The following is a 16,796-nucleotide window of genomic DNA, read 5'->3' on the forward strand; positions in this document are numbered from 1 at the left end:
CAGTTAGAGGTGGACGGAAGTTTCTCCTGCATAATATAGGCCTGGTTTACACACACAGCATAATGAGGTAAGAATAAGGTTTCGGTAGTAGAATTCCCACCTGGTAAAAATGGATTATACCAACTGCAGGTAGGCAATCACATTTCTGAATGGTCCCTTGCGTTAAGAAAACAAAAACCACCTGCAAAAAGAAATCCAGCACAATGGGAATAGGCTAGGAGGTTAAAAACATTAATAATAGGGTCTTGGTTTTTGCTCTGGGTGGTTGTTGGTTTCCATGCAGGAACATTAAAAATGGTGCTCCCCCTTTTCAGCCTGAACTGGCATAGCTCACTTTATCACTTCAGGATTCTACTATTTCTATCTTCTGCGTGTCTTGACCAGGTCATATAAATTAGAAAACCCATAGATATTTTTTTTGGGGGGAGGGATACCTCTTATTTAGTCTCAAAAGCAATAATCTCAGTTTTTGTTTAGATACCTGGTGGTAATTGAACTTGGAGCTGGAGTGCCTTTAAATAAGAGGACAGAGAGAAATAATTTTACGTTAGGATTGCTGAGGAATGGAATGTTACCCCAACAATGATTTTTCTGGCCAAATGAAGTTTAAAGTGATAATACTACCATGCTCTAGTCTAGTCACAGTAAAAAATATTTTGAATCTCTGCATAACACATATTGTAGTTCTCTTTATTTTAAATGAAGAAGAGACTCACCATGAGAAACAGCCGTCGCCTTCAGTAATCAGCTGCTATTCATACCATCTAGAGAATGATGTGAGTAAACATGTTCTGGATTCCAGTTGAGGTCTCTAGTTTCCTTTTTTGAATTCTACTGCCTCCATGACTGGAAATTTCTGCCAGCTGTCCCACTTAAGGGTAAATGAGAAACTTTCCTCACATCAAACAAATATGGTGCCCCGTGTTTATTTTCAGCAGACAGTGACAAGAAACATTGGGAAAGTTACCCTTGGGACCTATTTGAATATTGTGCTGGTAGCATGGCACAGCTGGGTACAAACTGGCTCTAAATCAGTTGGCAGGCATATGTGTGTCTGAGAGAGAGATCCCTATTTGGTCGAGGCAATCTTAACCGTGTCATAAAAACATCCCCCCAAATAAAGATTTTTGTTACCTGAACCACCCGAACCACACGTGGAACTGTGTCACACAAACCACTTCCCATGGGGTTTATTTTCCCTGTGGTATCTAATACAAGTTAAGGACAGGTCTGCGTTGTCTTTCTATTATATGAGTGATAAGAGCATAAGGTAATGTGGTCTGCACAAACATAAACAATTCACTATGGCTTGCTCAGAAGGTGTCGTGTTGGTGTAGCTCCTTGGAGAAAAGGAGGGTTATAATTGTAATAAATAATAACGTAAAGTATTAAGCAGAGGATTTTGACATGAACTCCTGCCTGACAAGTTGATTTCACATGAATAGTAGAACGAAGTCAAAAGGGTGCAGTGATGCATTTTCATTTATCTCTCATTCCCTCTCTCTCTCCCCCTCTTTTTCTCTTTTTAAGATTGAAAATATAGATGCGTGCCTGAGTTTTTTGGCTGCCAAAGGAATAAACATACAGGGACTGTCTGCAGAAGGTGAGTCCGTATTTGTAGTATTTATATAGCAACAAGATTAGTGGAGCTACAGGACAGTCTTACAGATTATGATGATGACAAAAAATAATAACCACCGTCAGTGCGAATAAATATTTTATATCGTAACCTGTTTCCAAGTCTATTGGAGTTCAAGATAGCAGTGTATCTGTTTCACCTAATACTAGGTGTAAAGTATAAATAGAAGTTAGCTTGTTTATCCTTGTAAGGGTGACACAATTTTGACTTTGACTGATTTGTGTGCACTGTCGGCCAAACCAGATTCAGGCAATGAATTGTGCTTTGTGGTTAATTTATCCATAGAGGTCATATGTCTAAAAGGTGCTGATATAAAACAATCCAGTGCTCAGACTGTAATTGTTCAAACTCCTTCATGGCATAATCACGAATTAGGTATGTTTCATGCCTGCTTAATTAAAAACAAGCTGTATGTTGTCTGGCTCTTATCCAAGCTCTGTGGGCACTCCTGATATTCACTTGGAATAGACATGTTGAGCTGTTCCTGGTGCTATGAGGTCAATAGGGAAGCTCTTGTTTGCATCAGAGTCATTGTGCACACAAAAGGTGATCCTTGATTGGGCTGCGTGAAGAAGCTATTTGTATGTTCATCTCAGCTCTGAGTCGCTATTTTACTTTCACTTGCATGTTTGCAAGCGGAAGCAGGAGTTAGCCACTTCAATAAATGTCAGTTAAATCTGCCGCTGAACACTTTCTCTTACCCCTCCTCACTATTCTCAAAATTAGCAGTTGGATTTGCAAATACAGGTGAGCCTGTTTTATTCTTGGTCATTTGTGTGAAGGACAGATTGTGTGAGTTTTGTATGCATTTTTACCTGCAGATAAGGTTTACCTTGACAGCAAAAGCTGCCACAATTTCTTTGAGTTCACACTGCTGCTTTGGGAGCACATTTATACATGTCAGCTGCCAGAATGCTTAAATGGAAGCTCAACAGATCAACTCTCGTCTGACATGGGAAAGATTCCCTCATTCCCTTGGTAGGAGAATCCCGGTTGCCAGAAAATGGAATCTCCTGGCTCTAAACAAGAACACTGAGCATGGAGGGAATCCCAGCTGCTTATGCCAATGGGATAATTATACTTTTTCTTTCTGTCTTCCACTCTCAGGCTGAATTATATTTATGTTTAAAGTAAGAGCACTAAGTGGCAGACAAGTACATACAAAATATGACTTTCAAATCCAAAACAAGAGGAGTCCAGAAATTTAACAAGTCATTTTTTGTTTTCCCCTGTACACGGACATGATAGCTTTCCCATTTTTCAGGAAAGGGTTTCTCCCAGTTAAGGGCTGGTTTACACATGCCTTTCCATCATCAAAATGTGTTGAATCGCAGCTGAGTGACTCCATTGAAAAGCATTATGTTTGAAGTTGTTGATATGAAATTACCGTATATGAAAGTCTTGCCAGGAAAGCACATTTTCACATGCAAGTTTGTTCCTCCATGCCTCTTCTTCTTCTTCTTCTTCTTCTTCTTCTTCTTCTTCTTCTTCTTCTTCTTCTTCTTCTTCTTCTTCTTCTTCTTCTTCTTCTTCTTCTTCTTCTTCTCCTCCTCCTCCTCCTCCTCCTCCTCCTCCTCCTCCTCCTCTTCCTCTTCCTCTTCCTCCTTGCTTAGTACTGAGCCTCTTCAGCTAACTTTCTCTGTGGCTTCTTTGGCTCCCAATTGTGATTTGAGTGGTTTGTGTCACAAGGGGAAAAGAAGAGGAGAAATAATATAAAAAACTGAAGTAAAGGAGATCAAGGCATCCAAGACAACAGAAACCTCACAGCATGGAAGCTTCCAAACACCAGACTGAAAAAAGAAACCCTCCCTGCCCTGAAAAAACCAAGAACATCTGGCAATATTTTGTTTTCAGTTTTTTAAAATACCCTTTTTTGTGGCCAAAATGGAAATGACTGGGCTACAAACTCACACCGACAAAACCTATGTATATATTTAAACAGACACCCAGGACAGAAGGGAGCAGCAAGAGGAAGTAATTCAGACTGTACTAGTCGACAAAAAACAAAGAAGTTGATGTGCCCTCTATGTGCAAAGTCCAGTGGCATAGCGCCAGGTGAATTACCTCAGTCCATCTCCTGGGATAACTTAGCAGGAAATGCATCTGTAGCGATTATTTGAAACCTAGTTTATGGCTTACTTTTAAACCAGCACTCTACAAAGTCCAGTAATGTTTTGCTGTGCCATTCGTTGGGCTTGGGCTTAATTTTTAGGGTGTGTTACCTGTATCGCTATCTGAATGTGCATGTTACAGGGACATGAATTGTATCAGAACTTAATTGGCACTCATCTAGTTATTCTGGCCACAACGCCGTAGGGTGGGTTCACATGAACTTCCTCACTGAAAGCACATGAGAGGGTTTGTGGAGTCCCACCAGCCAGCCCCGTGTATGCTAAACCAATAGGATGATCTTGCCTCTCTCACCACCCAAGTGTTTGGTGGCTATGTGAATTATGCAGTCTTCGCTCATGCAAATTGGGAATCCTGATTGACCCTGTGGCAACAAAAAGCCACTTCACATGGCCAGCCACTATAAGCTGCTATGGGCACTGATAGGTCATCTGCAAGGGATTCCTACACGGCATGATTAATGTTGTCAGTCTTCATGCCACATTTGCAGACATCTTTGTAATGCAGAGTTGGTCTGCCAATGTGCCTGGTGCCTGAAGCCAGCTCCCTGTAGAGCACAGCCTTGGGGATCCTGCCATCTTCCATTTTATGGGCATGACCAATCCTGCATAGACATTGCTGAGACTTAAGTACAAACATGCTGCGAATGTGGACTTGGGAGAGCATATCTTTGTGTGAGACTCTGTCCTGCCATGGGATGCCCAAATTCTTCATGATGCAGCACATATGAAAGGTATTGAGGCATCACTCCTGGCAGGTGTAAATTGCCCACGACTCACTTCCATAAAGCAGCGTGCTCAACATGCAGGCCTGGTAGACCTTCATCTTGGTATTGGTTATTAGCATTGCATTCTCAACTCCACTCCATTTCCACTATTGTTCTGGCTTTTGCATCACGTGAAAGCTCAAATATAATGTGAAAATTAAGAGTTAGCAAAACGCCATGAAAATGGAATAAACTGTCATGTGAATGCAGCCTAGCAGTATATTCTTCTTGGTTTTTCTTTAATTGAGAAGTGTTTGCCATGATCCCGAAGTGTGCTTGCATGGGGAATGACATGTCTTCAGAATGAGCCAAGGAAAGTGAAATATATATCTCCCCACTCCCCTCCAGTAGGTCATATTGTGCTTAGAGGCCTGGGAGTCTTAGAAATAAGAACCTGGACTCAGACTATGCTTGCTAGATGAAGAGGTTTATTTCAGAGTTCTTTTCTTATGGTTACATGCAAACTACAATTCTTCCTTACAGAATTCTCTGGAAGTCCTGGAATGAAGTAGACTATGTTTAGCCCAGAGCATTCTGGAATCCTGGTCTGGATTAAGGAATGGATCTGCCATAGGCATGACAGGTTCCATTGTGCACTTTAGTGCTGATGGATGCCTAGCTCACTAAATCTTCTCTGCCATAGTGCTAAGCTCCCTGTCTGCATTTAGTTTCTGCAGGGGAGAAATAACTAATTTGCTCAGTAGATGATGCCCAGTTTTAATCAATTGTGACAGCAATTAGGTTTGCAGGGAGCTGTCAGTAGTACTATGAATAGTGTTAAGGCTTAAACAAACAACTCTACTGAATGCATAAAGTGCATTGGATGCTGATATAAATGACTTGTGATTTGTCTTTCAGAAATCAGGAATGGGAATTTAAAGGCTATCTTAGGCCTTTTCTTCAGTCTGTCACGATATAAGCAGCAGCAACAGCAACCCCCTAAACAAGATTCACAGCCCCACCCATCCCAGCAACCTCCCACATCACCCCAGCAAGTAAGGCCTCCATCCCAGTGCCAATTTGGGCTGCAAGAACAGCAAATCCAACAAGAACAACAGCAGCAGCAGCAACCACAATCTGTGCCAGCATCACCCCAGTCTCAGTGCCAACAACCCCAGCAAGCACCACATCCTCAGTTAAAAGCACAACCAGAAATGCAGTCCAGGTGGGTGTTCCTTCTCAAGGTCTTCTTTTTGTTTTAAAATGTCAAGTGTTTCACGGATGCTAAAATAGCGTCTTACTTCGAAATCCTTGCACCTGGAAATAACTGTACTGTAGCAAACATGAAGTACAGTAGCTCTATTTCTTTTTCACCCGGGTAATGGATGTGGAATGTCCGTCAATTTTTTAAAATGCATGTATCAGATAGAAGTGGAGGAAAAGAAAACATCCTAAAAATAGAAGTTAGAAAGGCCAGTGTACACTGCTGAGCACTTTGGTGTGGATGTGGGAGCAGGCGTTGCTCAATCAAGTCCCTGCACTCCTCCTCTTAAACAGCTGGCTGTGCAATTCCTGTTTTATTAAAGCCCTCTCCAGGCATTCAGAGTGAACATGTAAGGACAGTGGGCTTGCTGTCTTCCAGTGTCACAACAGGAGACCTTCGTGCATCAAATAGGAATGTAGGAAGGAGCTTCTAACCATGCTCAACTGACTGTGGTTAGAAGGCTCCACACAATGGGCAGGCCTGAATAATCAGGGCTCCTGGCTGCAGGGAGGCTGCTAAAAATGTTCAGCTGAGTATCCTTAGAAGTTCCCCTCACACTTTCCCTCAGCGTAGCAGGACAGGGCAGCACATGTTGGGTGGGCATGTTGGGGGGGGCACTGCACATTCCCATCTCCTATATGTTGCTTGAATGCCTTGATAGGTATTGACTGGGTTCCACATGCAGAGCCTGGCACCTGGATGGTACGGGAAGGAACTGTGTCTGCAGCAGCCCTGTGCACATAGCTTTCCTTGGGATACGGGTGCCGAATCCTGCTTCCAGAACCACATGACCCCCCAGCTGTGTTAGATTGGCTATGTGTAAATTTGATGTGGTTGTAGGCTAATGATTGGTTGGAGAGTTCATATTCTGATTCTTCAGTCTCCATTCATTCAACTACATGTGCTATACTCCATTTGTAATGCTATACTCCATTTGTAAAGCCACCACAGCCAGACATTACAAAAAATGAAACCCGCCTCCAGGATAATCCTAAATCACCACACCCAGTCACTGTTAAAACCCATCTCCATGAGAATAAGCCCCCCAAACCCCAAACATCATTTAGCAAGGAAGGAAATGATTTTATTCTAAAGAATGGGCAATGCCTGATGGCCAATCTAGAGCAACTTCAGCAGTCTCAGGATACACTGATCGATGAACTCTCGGCCCTAAGAAAACATATTTTCCTTCTAGCTCCTCCGGCCCCTTTGGATTATTATTACGCCAATCACAAAACAAAGCCCCTATCTAATGAGGAGTGGTTGGCATGTCAATACCTGACCCCGGAAGAAATGGGCCCCCCAACACTTCCTTCAACACCAAAATTGACAACACACCAAGTTGAACTGGTGCAGCCTAGGCCTGGAAATGGTTCAGTCTTCGTGGACAAACTTGGCACTTTAGAAACCATTCAGGCAGAAGACTGACACAGGAACCCAGGGGACGGGTGCCTTGATGGACAAACTGTGCACTTTAATTTAATCCGGGATGTGGCGGGAGGGGCTATACTTATACCTATTGGAGATGTCTGTCCATCCGATTCTACATATCATCATTATATCCTTCCTATTCAAGAGACTGGGCCTAGGGCAGATCTGTTATTGAAGGGACATCACTCCTTTGGGGAGGACGCTGACACGGGGCTAGGGATCACCACTGTCGATGGGCGAGGGAGGTATGGTGGTGGGGGTAGATTTCACAGACGAAGGGTTTTGAGATGTGGTGATGCTCGAATCCCTTCCAATCTACGCCCCATCCCGAGGGACGAGGGTAGGGTGAGCAGGGATTATCCACCTCCGTCACTGGTGTTGTGCAATGCCAGGTCCATAGGCAATAAAACCGCCACTATGCGAGACTTTTTTATCTCACTGGGGGTTGACCTGGCTTGTGTGACGGAGACCTGGGTACGTGAAGGTGAAGTAGTTGCATTACATGAAATAACACCCCCTGGGTTCTCCGTCCTCCACCAGTCACGGACTGTGGGTCGGGGGGGAGGGGTGGCGTTGTTAATCCGGGAGGATTGCTCTTTCAGGGCTCTGCCATCACCATCAATCACCGGCATTGAATGTGTTGGCCTAGTGTGGGGCACCAAGGAGGGCTTGGCTGTCTGGCTGGTGTACCGACCACCCAGCGCACCAGCAGCCACCCTGTCGGACCTGTTGGAGGTGGTGGCCGGCTGGGCCTTGGAGTTCCCTAACTTATTGGTTTTGGGGGACTTCAACATCCATGCTGATGCCACCCCCTCCTCACGGGTTCCGGACCTGGTGTCTTCCATGGCGACATTAGGGCTCTCCCAGTTTGTTTTGGGTCCCACACACCAAGCAGGCCACACGCTGGATTTGATTTTTGGTGCAGGTATAGATGTGATCATGTCCCCAATTATGGAAGTGCCATGGTCTGATCACTACGCTCTGAAAGCCAGGATTGACTTACCGCCGCTGCCCCACTTGGGTGGTGAGCCGATTTGGGCTCGTCCGCGAAGGCTGATGGATCCTGATAGATTCCGTCAGGCTTTACGGGACCCTGCTCCCCCTGGTGGCTCGTTAAATGAGCTGGTCGAGAACTGGAATAACCGGCTCTTGGCGGCCATTGATGAGATCGCACCTAAGCGCCCTCTGCAACCCCGCCGAAACCGGGCCCCTTGGTTCACCGAGGAACTTCGGAAAATGAAGCGGGACCTCAGACGGCTTGAGCGAGTATGGCGGCATACTCGCGACGGAGCCTCAAGAACATCTTATAGGTCGCTTATGAAAACCTACGAGATGGCGGTGAAAGCCACAAAGAAGTCTTACTTCTCAGCTTCCATCGCATCCGCTAGCTCTCGCCCGGCACAACTTTTTCGAACAATCAGGTCTCTAACAACCCTTGAGGATCAGTCAAATTTAGGCACTAATTCGACCCATAGCTGTGAGGCATTTGCGAGCTTTTTTGCGGAGAAAGTCTTGACACTTCGCCGTGACCTTTCTGCCAATTTTGATACAATAGCGGAACTAGAGGCCCCTCGACTGTCTTCGAGTTTAGTATTGGACCATTTCGACCACATACTCCCCGCTGATGTAGACAGATTCCTCCAGGCTGGGAGGCCCACCACTTGCTCCCTAGACCCCTGCCCGTCCTGGCTGATTAGAGCGTGTCCAGACGAGGTACGGGGCCCCCTGGTTGAGATTATCAACTTGTCTCTCAGTTCAGGGACTTTCCCAGAGGAGTTGAAGGAAGCAGTGGTGCGTCCGCTCTTAAAGAAAGCATCGTCAGATCCGCTAGATCTATCCAATTATCGCCCTGTTTCAAATCTTCCGTACTTGGGTAAGATAATTGAAAGAGCGGTTGCCGAACAGCTCGGTAGGTTTCTGGATGAAACATTGGCTTTAGATCCATTCCAGTCCGGCTTTCGTCCCGGCCACGGGACCGAGACAGCACTGGTCGCCCTAACAGATGACCTCCGTAAACAGCTGGATCAAGGCGGGTCGGGGCTGCTGATTCTTCTAGATCTGTCAGCCGCCTTCGACATGGTCGATTATGAGCTTTTAGACCACCGCCTTGCCGACGTGGGGATTCAGGGTACAGTCCAACAATGGCTGCGTTCCTTTATCTCAGGTCGGGGACAGAGGGTGGCGCTAGGGAGGGGGTTGTCACCGCGGCACTCCTTGGTGTGTGGAGTCCCGCAAGGTGCAATCCTTTCCCCAATGCTTTTTAATATCTTCATGCGCCCCCTTGCCCAGATTGTCCGGAGTTTTGGGCTGGGTTGTCATCAATATGCTGATGACACCCAGATTTATCTGTTGATGGATGACCGTCCTGCCTCGGCCCCGGACACATTGACCAAGTGCCTGGAAGCTGTTGCTGGATGGCTACGTGGGAGTCGGCTGAAGCTAAATCCTTCGAAGACAGAGGTCCTCTGGCTGGGTCGGGATGACATGGGGCGGGGGGGCCAACTTCCATCTTTCGCTGGGGCCCAATTAGTGTCAGCCCCTTCTGTCAAGAGCTTGGGGGTAACCTTGGATGCCTCCCTTTCCATGGAGGCACAGGTTGCAACCACAGCCAAGGTGGCATTTTTCCATCTCCGCCGCATTAAGCAGTTGGTCCCCTATCTCTCTCAACCTGATCTAGCCACAGTGATCCATGCGATGGTCACCTCTAGGCTTGATTATTGTAATTCGCTCTACGCGGGGCTGCCCTTGAAACTGACCCAGAAACTCCAGCGGGTGCAGAATGCCGCGGCGAGGCTCCTTACGGGGTCCCGGCTGCGGGATCATATTCATCCAGTGCTTTACCAACTGCACTGGCTCCCGGTGGAGTACAGGATCAGGTTCAAGGTGCTGGTTTTGACCTTTAAAGCCTTATGCGGCTTAGGACCCTCGTACCTACGGGACCGCCTCTCCCGGTATGACCCACAGAGGACATTACGGTCCACAAATAATAACATATTGGAGATCCCGAGTCACAAGGTGGCTAGGCTGGCCTCGACCAGGACCAGGGCCTTCTCAGTACTGGCCCCGACCTGGTGGAACGCTCTGTCCCAGGAGACTAGGGCCCTGCGGGATTTGTCATCTTTTCGTAGGGCCTGCAAGACAGAGCTGTTTCGTTTGGCCTTCGGACTGACGCAGTCTGACCCCACGGTTACCCTCCCCTAAGGTTTTATTTATAATGGTTTTATCTTATTCGTAGATTTTTAATTTTAAAATTGAATTTTAACATTGTATTATTCTGTTGTTTTAACTGAAATGTTTCTTTTATATTTGTGTTGATATTATTTGTTGTTAGCCGCCCTGAGCCCGGTCTTGACTGGGAAGGGCGGGGTATAAATAAAAATTATTATTATTATTATTATTATTAAAGCGTACCAATGTACCGGTACTTGTAGAATCAAAATACATTTGATGTGGGAGATCCATGACTGGATCTCCTTTAAAGTGTAAAAGCAGCACGGGGGAAATTGGCTCAAGGGAGGAATGGTTTAATCTTTCCCCTACATGCCATCTCGTAACTGAAATCCTCCCCCTGCCCTCCCCACTCCTGTTAACTTTACTGTTTAGGAGAAACAAGCACAATGCAAGCACCTATCTTTTAATAGCAGCTCTGGCAAGGTGGATCTTTTTTGGGGGGGCAATGATACTGGTCAGATCCTTGCCTTGAGCCAATTCACGCACACACACCCCAAAAGCTGCTCTTAAATAGATGCCCTTTCTCTTTTGTTTTATCTTGTGATCCAGTACAGAGATTGTGGTTAAATCAGATCCAGACCTCAGTTTTTTTGATCAACCCTTATGAATTGGGGGACATAATGTTTTCTGGTTTATTTGAAATAACCTCTCTGCAGAATAACCCTCCATAATACTTTCAAAGCATGTGCTCATATAGAAATCTTAATATATCCATACATTACACACAGTTTGCATATTTTTCAATATAACAGTATATATGATCTCTGTCGAATTTTAAACTGAGCTATAAAACCCTTTTATAGCCTTTACAAATTATTAGCAGACTTAAAATAGCTGAATCAAAAATCAAAACTTTTTGAATAGTTTTTTTTTCCATTTCGTAACAAAATTACCATCACTGAATCTTGGCTTGTTTTCCTCAGAATTAAAACCCAGATGATAAATATTTTATATACATTTTGAATGTGGAGATCATAAATGTTGAACTATAAATGTACCATTTAAGCCTGAGTCTTCCATTACTTTTTGTATCTTTTTCATGGTATTTGAAAATAAATAATTTCATCCCTTTTACAAGGTGAAAGCTTTCATTGGAACACACCCTCATGTGGTCAAATATGGTATTTATCACCGCAACAAAAACCAAACTAAAGGAAAGTCTGCTTGACCAAAATGTGCTCTTCAATATGGTGAACATCAGATCATACCATAGATATTTTTCAACTTCAGAAATGTGCATTTAGGCAGCATTTGCTTATGAAAGTTCATTCACATGACCCTGAAGTAAATTTGCTTGCATGCCTACTGTTGCCTCTCTTACTATTGCTGCTTTGATAAATCCAAAGGTACTACACCTGAATGTTTTATTTGGCTGAGAGGGATTGTTTTTCCCTTCTGAAACACTTGGATTAATCCTGTTCCAAAAAAACAACAACCCCATGCCCTTGTCAGCTCAGTGGGTTCATGTGCGAATGGATCTTCTTTACTCACTCTCATCTTCCACTTTTCTTTCTTTCTTGTTGTGCAGTGCATCACCCAGGGACTCATCTCAAAGCAAAATCATCCGATTCACTCTCGGTCAGAAAAAGGCTTCTAGGTTAGCGTTTCTTCCTCTAATGCAAAGCATGGAAAACCCTCCTTGCAAGAACCCCAGTTTGCATGTCTTCAGGCTCACCTTACCAATGCTTACCTGTTGATTTCAAACCAAACATTTAATAAAAAAACCAAAGCAAAGAGAGCTATTTTATTCTGTATCATACCCCTCCCTGTCTTTGGGACTGAGGATGTTTTGTTTTGTTTTTAACCACAATGTCATCAGTATATGTCCTGAAAAGACTCGCAATTAAAATCTGTAATTCATATTAGTAGTTTGGGGGATAGGCGGTAGAGGTGACCTGGAATAATATTTGGAATCATTCATGATAGTAGCATAATAGCCCCCTTCATAGGTGAATCACCTGATGAGCGCATCATGTGATCACCATTCTGCGCAGCCCCTGTCCCTGGATGACTGAACTAACAAAGCCTATGCATGAGCAACTATTTGTTTGGAGGCTTCCATGTGATCTGAGTGCTGAACACCAGGAAGCTAATGCATGAACATTGGCAGGTTCAGTTGTCCACGCCGTACGTTGACATCTTAGGTTGGGGCAACAATGTAGTGCGTTCTGTGGTTAACTGCATTATATTCCCTTCCGGCAATTCACGTGTGAAGGGGGCTCAATTCCTGTGAATTTTCCATCTTGGAAAAATAAATACGTGAATGTGTTTGAACACTCTCCCCCTTCCCCTTGTTAATTTCTGTTTATAGATTATGCTTGTAAGGTCCAACTTATTTTCTCATGGGTGAAAAAGAGTAATGAGTATGACTACTGCCAGATGATATAACACAGCAGTGTAGATAGGTGTGTCATCTCTATTCTGGATTCCTCAGTGTCCTGTACTGAGGAACATCTAATCTCTCTGAGAATGAATAATAGGTGTTTCAGCCCATTTGTTTTCTCTAAGCCACAGCTTGACATGCATTCTGACTCCTACAAGCACCTCACTGCAGCACTTCAAAAAATGCAGCTTTAATCTTTACTAATACCTGTGATATTCATCATAGGTTTTCTTGAGATGAATGCTACTTTTACCATGCTATGTGGCATTAGAAATACCCCTAACAGTTCTCTCTCTATAAGGCACCACGGCTTATCCTGTTTTGTGCACAAACTATACTATATTATTTTTACTTTGTGATTTAGATTCCTTTATTCTAAATCATTCTTTGTTCTGTCATTTTTCTTTGGTACTAGTATAGGAGCCCCTCTCCTTCATTGATTTTTAATCTTTCTTCATCTCAATTATTTACTAATTCATGCTTTTTCACCTATTTCAGCATTTCAATCACCAAATTCTTTCACAGTTTTAGAGAGCAACTGGACAAGACATGAGTCCATGCAGGATTTGTTGCTGTGTAGTCATTTAGTCGTGTCCGACTCTTCGTGACCCCATGGCCCAGAGCACACCAGGCACTCCTGTCTTCCACTGCCTCCCGCAGTTTGGTCAGACTCATGTTGGTAGCTTCGAGAACACTGTCCAACCATCTTGTCCTCTGTCGACATACTTAATTGCCTATCTGCACATAGTCAGACAGCCATCAGAGACTGTCCATGTCTGGGTTCTCCTGGTGAGAGAACACTTTATAAGTTTTGTTTTAGAAAGACAAACAAATATGCTAGAAGCCATGGGGGAAGATAAAGACTAGGGGGAAATGTCCTTTTTGTGTAAAAAGATTATGCTTCAACACCTTTTCTCTATACCTTTCAACCAGCATGAGCTCTGCATGAATGTCATTGCCATGTCAATGTCAGATCCCACACAAAAGCATGGAAAGTGAAAAAGAACCTTATTTTCCCTAGCCTTTCCCCCTGGGTTCCTCTGTGCTCTGTAGCCTTTCTGTGGGCTGCTTCTGTATCCGGGGCTGTTTGTTTGTCTCTTTGTGGCAACTGCTATGTGAAACTTTCTAGCATTCCTCTAGCTTTGGTTTTCTACGTTTATTTCACATGCACTTGAGAGCAGAAGAGTCTGCCTTTGGGAAAGCAAGGAAGCAAACTTTACACAGTTCTATGTTTTAGTGGTCTGTGGTGATGTGGAACTAAATGGGTTGCGTGCAGACTTGCCAACTTTAAGCTTTGAAAGCATGTGCATGCATCTGCTGCGACTTGTGTGCTTCTTTTCTTCTCCTCATCTATCCTCCTTCTGATCAATCTTATGAATTTGTTGGGAATAAATCACTAATCCTCTTTTCTTCCCAGCTCTAAAAGTGCCATTCAGGTACCAAAGGTTTGTAATGTTGCTAATCAGATGGGAATTCTGCCTTTAGGAAACTGTATACGAATCAGTTCTGCAATTGGTTTTAGCCTATTGGTTTTATGGTTTATTTTTTGAGTTCTTTTATTGAGCAAGTAAAGGGAAAAAAGTAAGCTATTGAATAATATTATAATTCATGAAAACACTGGGGTAAATGATTTGCTACTATAAATTAAAGCCATTGGCCACTGGCTCCTCTTCATCATGGAGAGAAGTGACTAGGGGGTGCCACAGGGTTCTGTCTTGGGCCCAGTCTTATTCAACATCTTTATCAATGACTCAGATGATGGGCTCGAGGGCATCCTGATCAAGTTTGCAGATGACACCAAATTGGGAGGGGTGGCTAATACCCCAGAGGACATGATCACACTTCAAAATGACCTTAACAGATTAGACAACTGGGCCAAAGCAAACAAGATGAATTTTAACAGGGAGAAATGTAAAGTACTACACTTGGGCAAAAGAAAATAAATAAAAGGCACAAATACAGGATGGGTGACACCTGGCTTGAGAGCAGTACATGTGAAAAGGATCTAGGAGTCTTGGTAGACCACAAACTTGACATGAGTCAACAGTGTGATGCAGCAGCTTAAAAAGCCAATGCAATTCTGGGCTGCATCAATAGGAGTATAGCATCTAGATCAAGGGAAGTAATAGTACCACTGTATTCTGCTCTGGTCAGACCTCACCTGGAGTACTGTGTCCAGTTCTGGGCACCACAGTTCAAGAAGGATACTGACAAGCTGGAACGTGTCCAGAGTAGGGCAATCAAAATGGTCAAAGGTCTGGAAATGATGCCTTATGAGGAACGGCTTAGGGAGCTGGGTATGTTTAGCCTGGAGAAGAGAAGGTTAAAGGGTGATATGATAGCCATGTTCAAATATATATAAAAGGATATCATATAGAGGAGGGAGAAAGGTTGTTTTCTGCTGCTCCAGAGAAGCGGACACGGAGCAATGGATTCAAGCTACAAGAAAGAAGATTCCACCTAAACATTAGGAAGAACTTCCTGACAGTAGGAGCTGTTCGACAGTGGAATTTGCTGCCAAGGAGTGTGGTGGAGTCTCCTTCTTTGGAGGTCTTTAAGCAGAGACTTGACAGCCATCTGTCAGGAATGCTTTGATGATGTTTCCTGCTTGGCAGGGGGTTGGACTGGGTTGCCCTTGTGGTCTCTTACAACTCTATGATTCTATCATTCTAACTTCTGCACAAGCCCTTGTGATAAAAACCTGTATGATGGGCTGTTGTAGGGTGGGGGAAAATCTAGGCAGATTGTACCAAAGTGAGCTATTTTTATTTTTAAAGCCTTAGAATGAAAAGGACCACCACACAGTATTATGTTCAAAAGATTCTGCAACATTCCATGTAGTGCACTGTTTTTCATTTTGCATTTTACTGCACTGTACATATTTGATCAAATGACCACTTCAAAAATAAGGCAGAAATTCTAAGTGTACTGATTTCTGAATTGAGAGGTTTCGGATTATGCTGCATGGCTACAATCTGGGGCCCTGCATGGAAACTCTGCTCTGGACCTTTGGGATGGAATGCATATTGCTAGCTAAAAGAACCTTGCTAGCTCATGTTTCAATGGGCTTATGCAAGGATTTGATTCTCTGAATTGTATATAGTAATATAGTGGTTATATACCTGGTAGAAATCAATGGGTTATATCCAGTGGGGTACAAGCTGGTTTCCCCTTCCTCTCCTTCCTCCTGCAGCCTACACATTTCCCCAAATATGGACCAGGGGATCTCCTAACCCTCTCAAACAGAATTGGTGGGTGCAGACTCAGAGAGCCTTTTGGGAATCGGATACATCTCACTGCATGAGCAAAAGTCTGCTCCACTAGCAATGGGCACAACTGGATATCACCCAATGTGATTTAAGGCAATGCAGCCATGTGCAATGTTACAGCCAGTGTATCAAGACCCATACAGGCTAACGGTTTATTTTGACATCTCAGAGTTTGTGAAATTCAGCTAAGAAAAAATGTTTCCAATTAATGTATCAAGCATTTTCATAAGGAGATGACCTCTGCAACATTCAGTTAGGCACACTATTCCAACTGGGAATCACCAAGTCTAAGATGGTCACCTTTGGGGGGCATTAAAATCAACTAGGCAGTGGGCGTTAAGATCAACTGGAAATTGACTGTCACCTGAATCCACTAAGATAACTGAATCCACTGAGGCAACCTTATAGCATAACTTTTCAAAAATTATTTGCAGTTAGTCAAGATTACAAAATGACATAGATTGAATACCTAGTAATTCTGGGCTACATTTTAGTGGTAGCTCCAATACTCAAGAGCTCAAGTTCCATTGACTCAATGCTCAGGTTCCATGGACAGATTATTTGCGTGCACAGAACTGCTTTCTCCACTAAAGTAACCAGGAAAGTCCTTTCATTGGAGCTCCATGTAAACAGAAGGGCACACACAGAGCTCTTCACTGGGCAAGTTGCCTTTTATGGGAGGTAAACATTCCTCCAATTTGACTGTGTTTAACTTGAATTCATTCATGTGCTTTAGGGAAACA

At 43.9% G+C, this 16,796-nt stretch overlaps 1 protein-coding gene across 7 annotated transcripts in view; it reads left to right on the forward strand.

The window, feature by feature from the left end:
• The window catches only part of NAV2 (neuron navigator 2), a 538,652-nt gene that overhangs the window by 378,303 nt on the left and 143,553 nt on the right, over positions 1 to 16,796 (forward strand). For 6 of the 7 annotated variants that reach the window (XM_060275159.1, XM_035117262.2, XM_060275158.1 and 3 more), the window contains 2 exons: positions 1,531 to 1,603; positions 5,394 to 5,700. In XM_060275159.1, coding sequence (XP_060131142.1) covers positions 1,531 to 1,603; positions 5,394 to 5,700 — 380 coding nt within the window. Of the gene's footprint in view, positions 1 to 1,530; positions 1,604 to 2,254; positions 2,387 to 5,393; positions 5,701 to 16,796 lie in introns of those variants that run through there. The other variant, XM_060275173.1, reaches the window with a different exon arrangement.

Source organism: Zootoca vivipara, chromosome 1 (assembly GCF_963506605.1).
Source record: "Zootoca vivipara chromosome 1, rZooViv1.1, whole genome shotgun sequence".
In the NCBI taxonomy this organism is placed as follows: domain Eukaryota; kingdom Metazoa; phylum Chordata; class Lepidosauria; order Squamata; family Lacertidae; genus Zootoca; species Zootoca vivipara.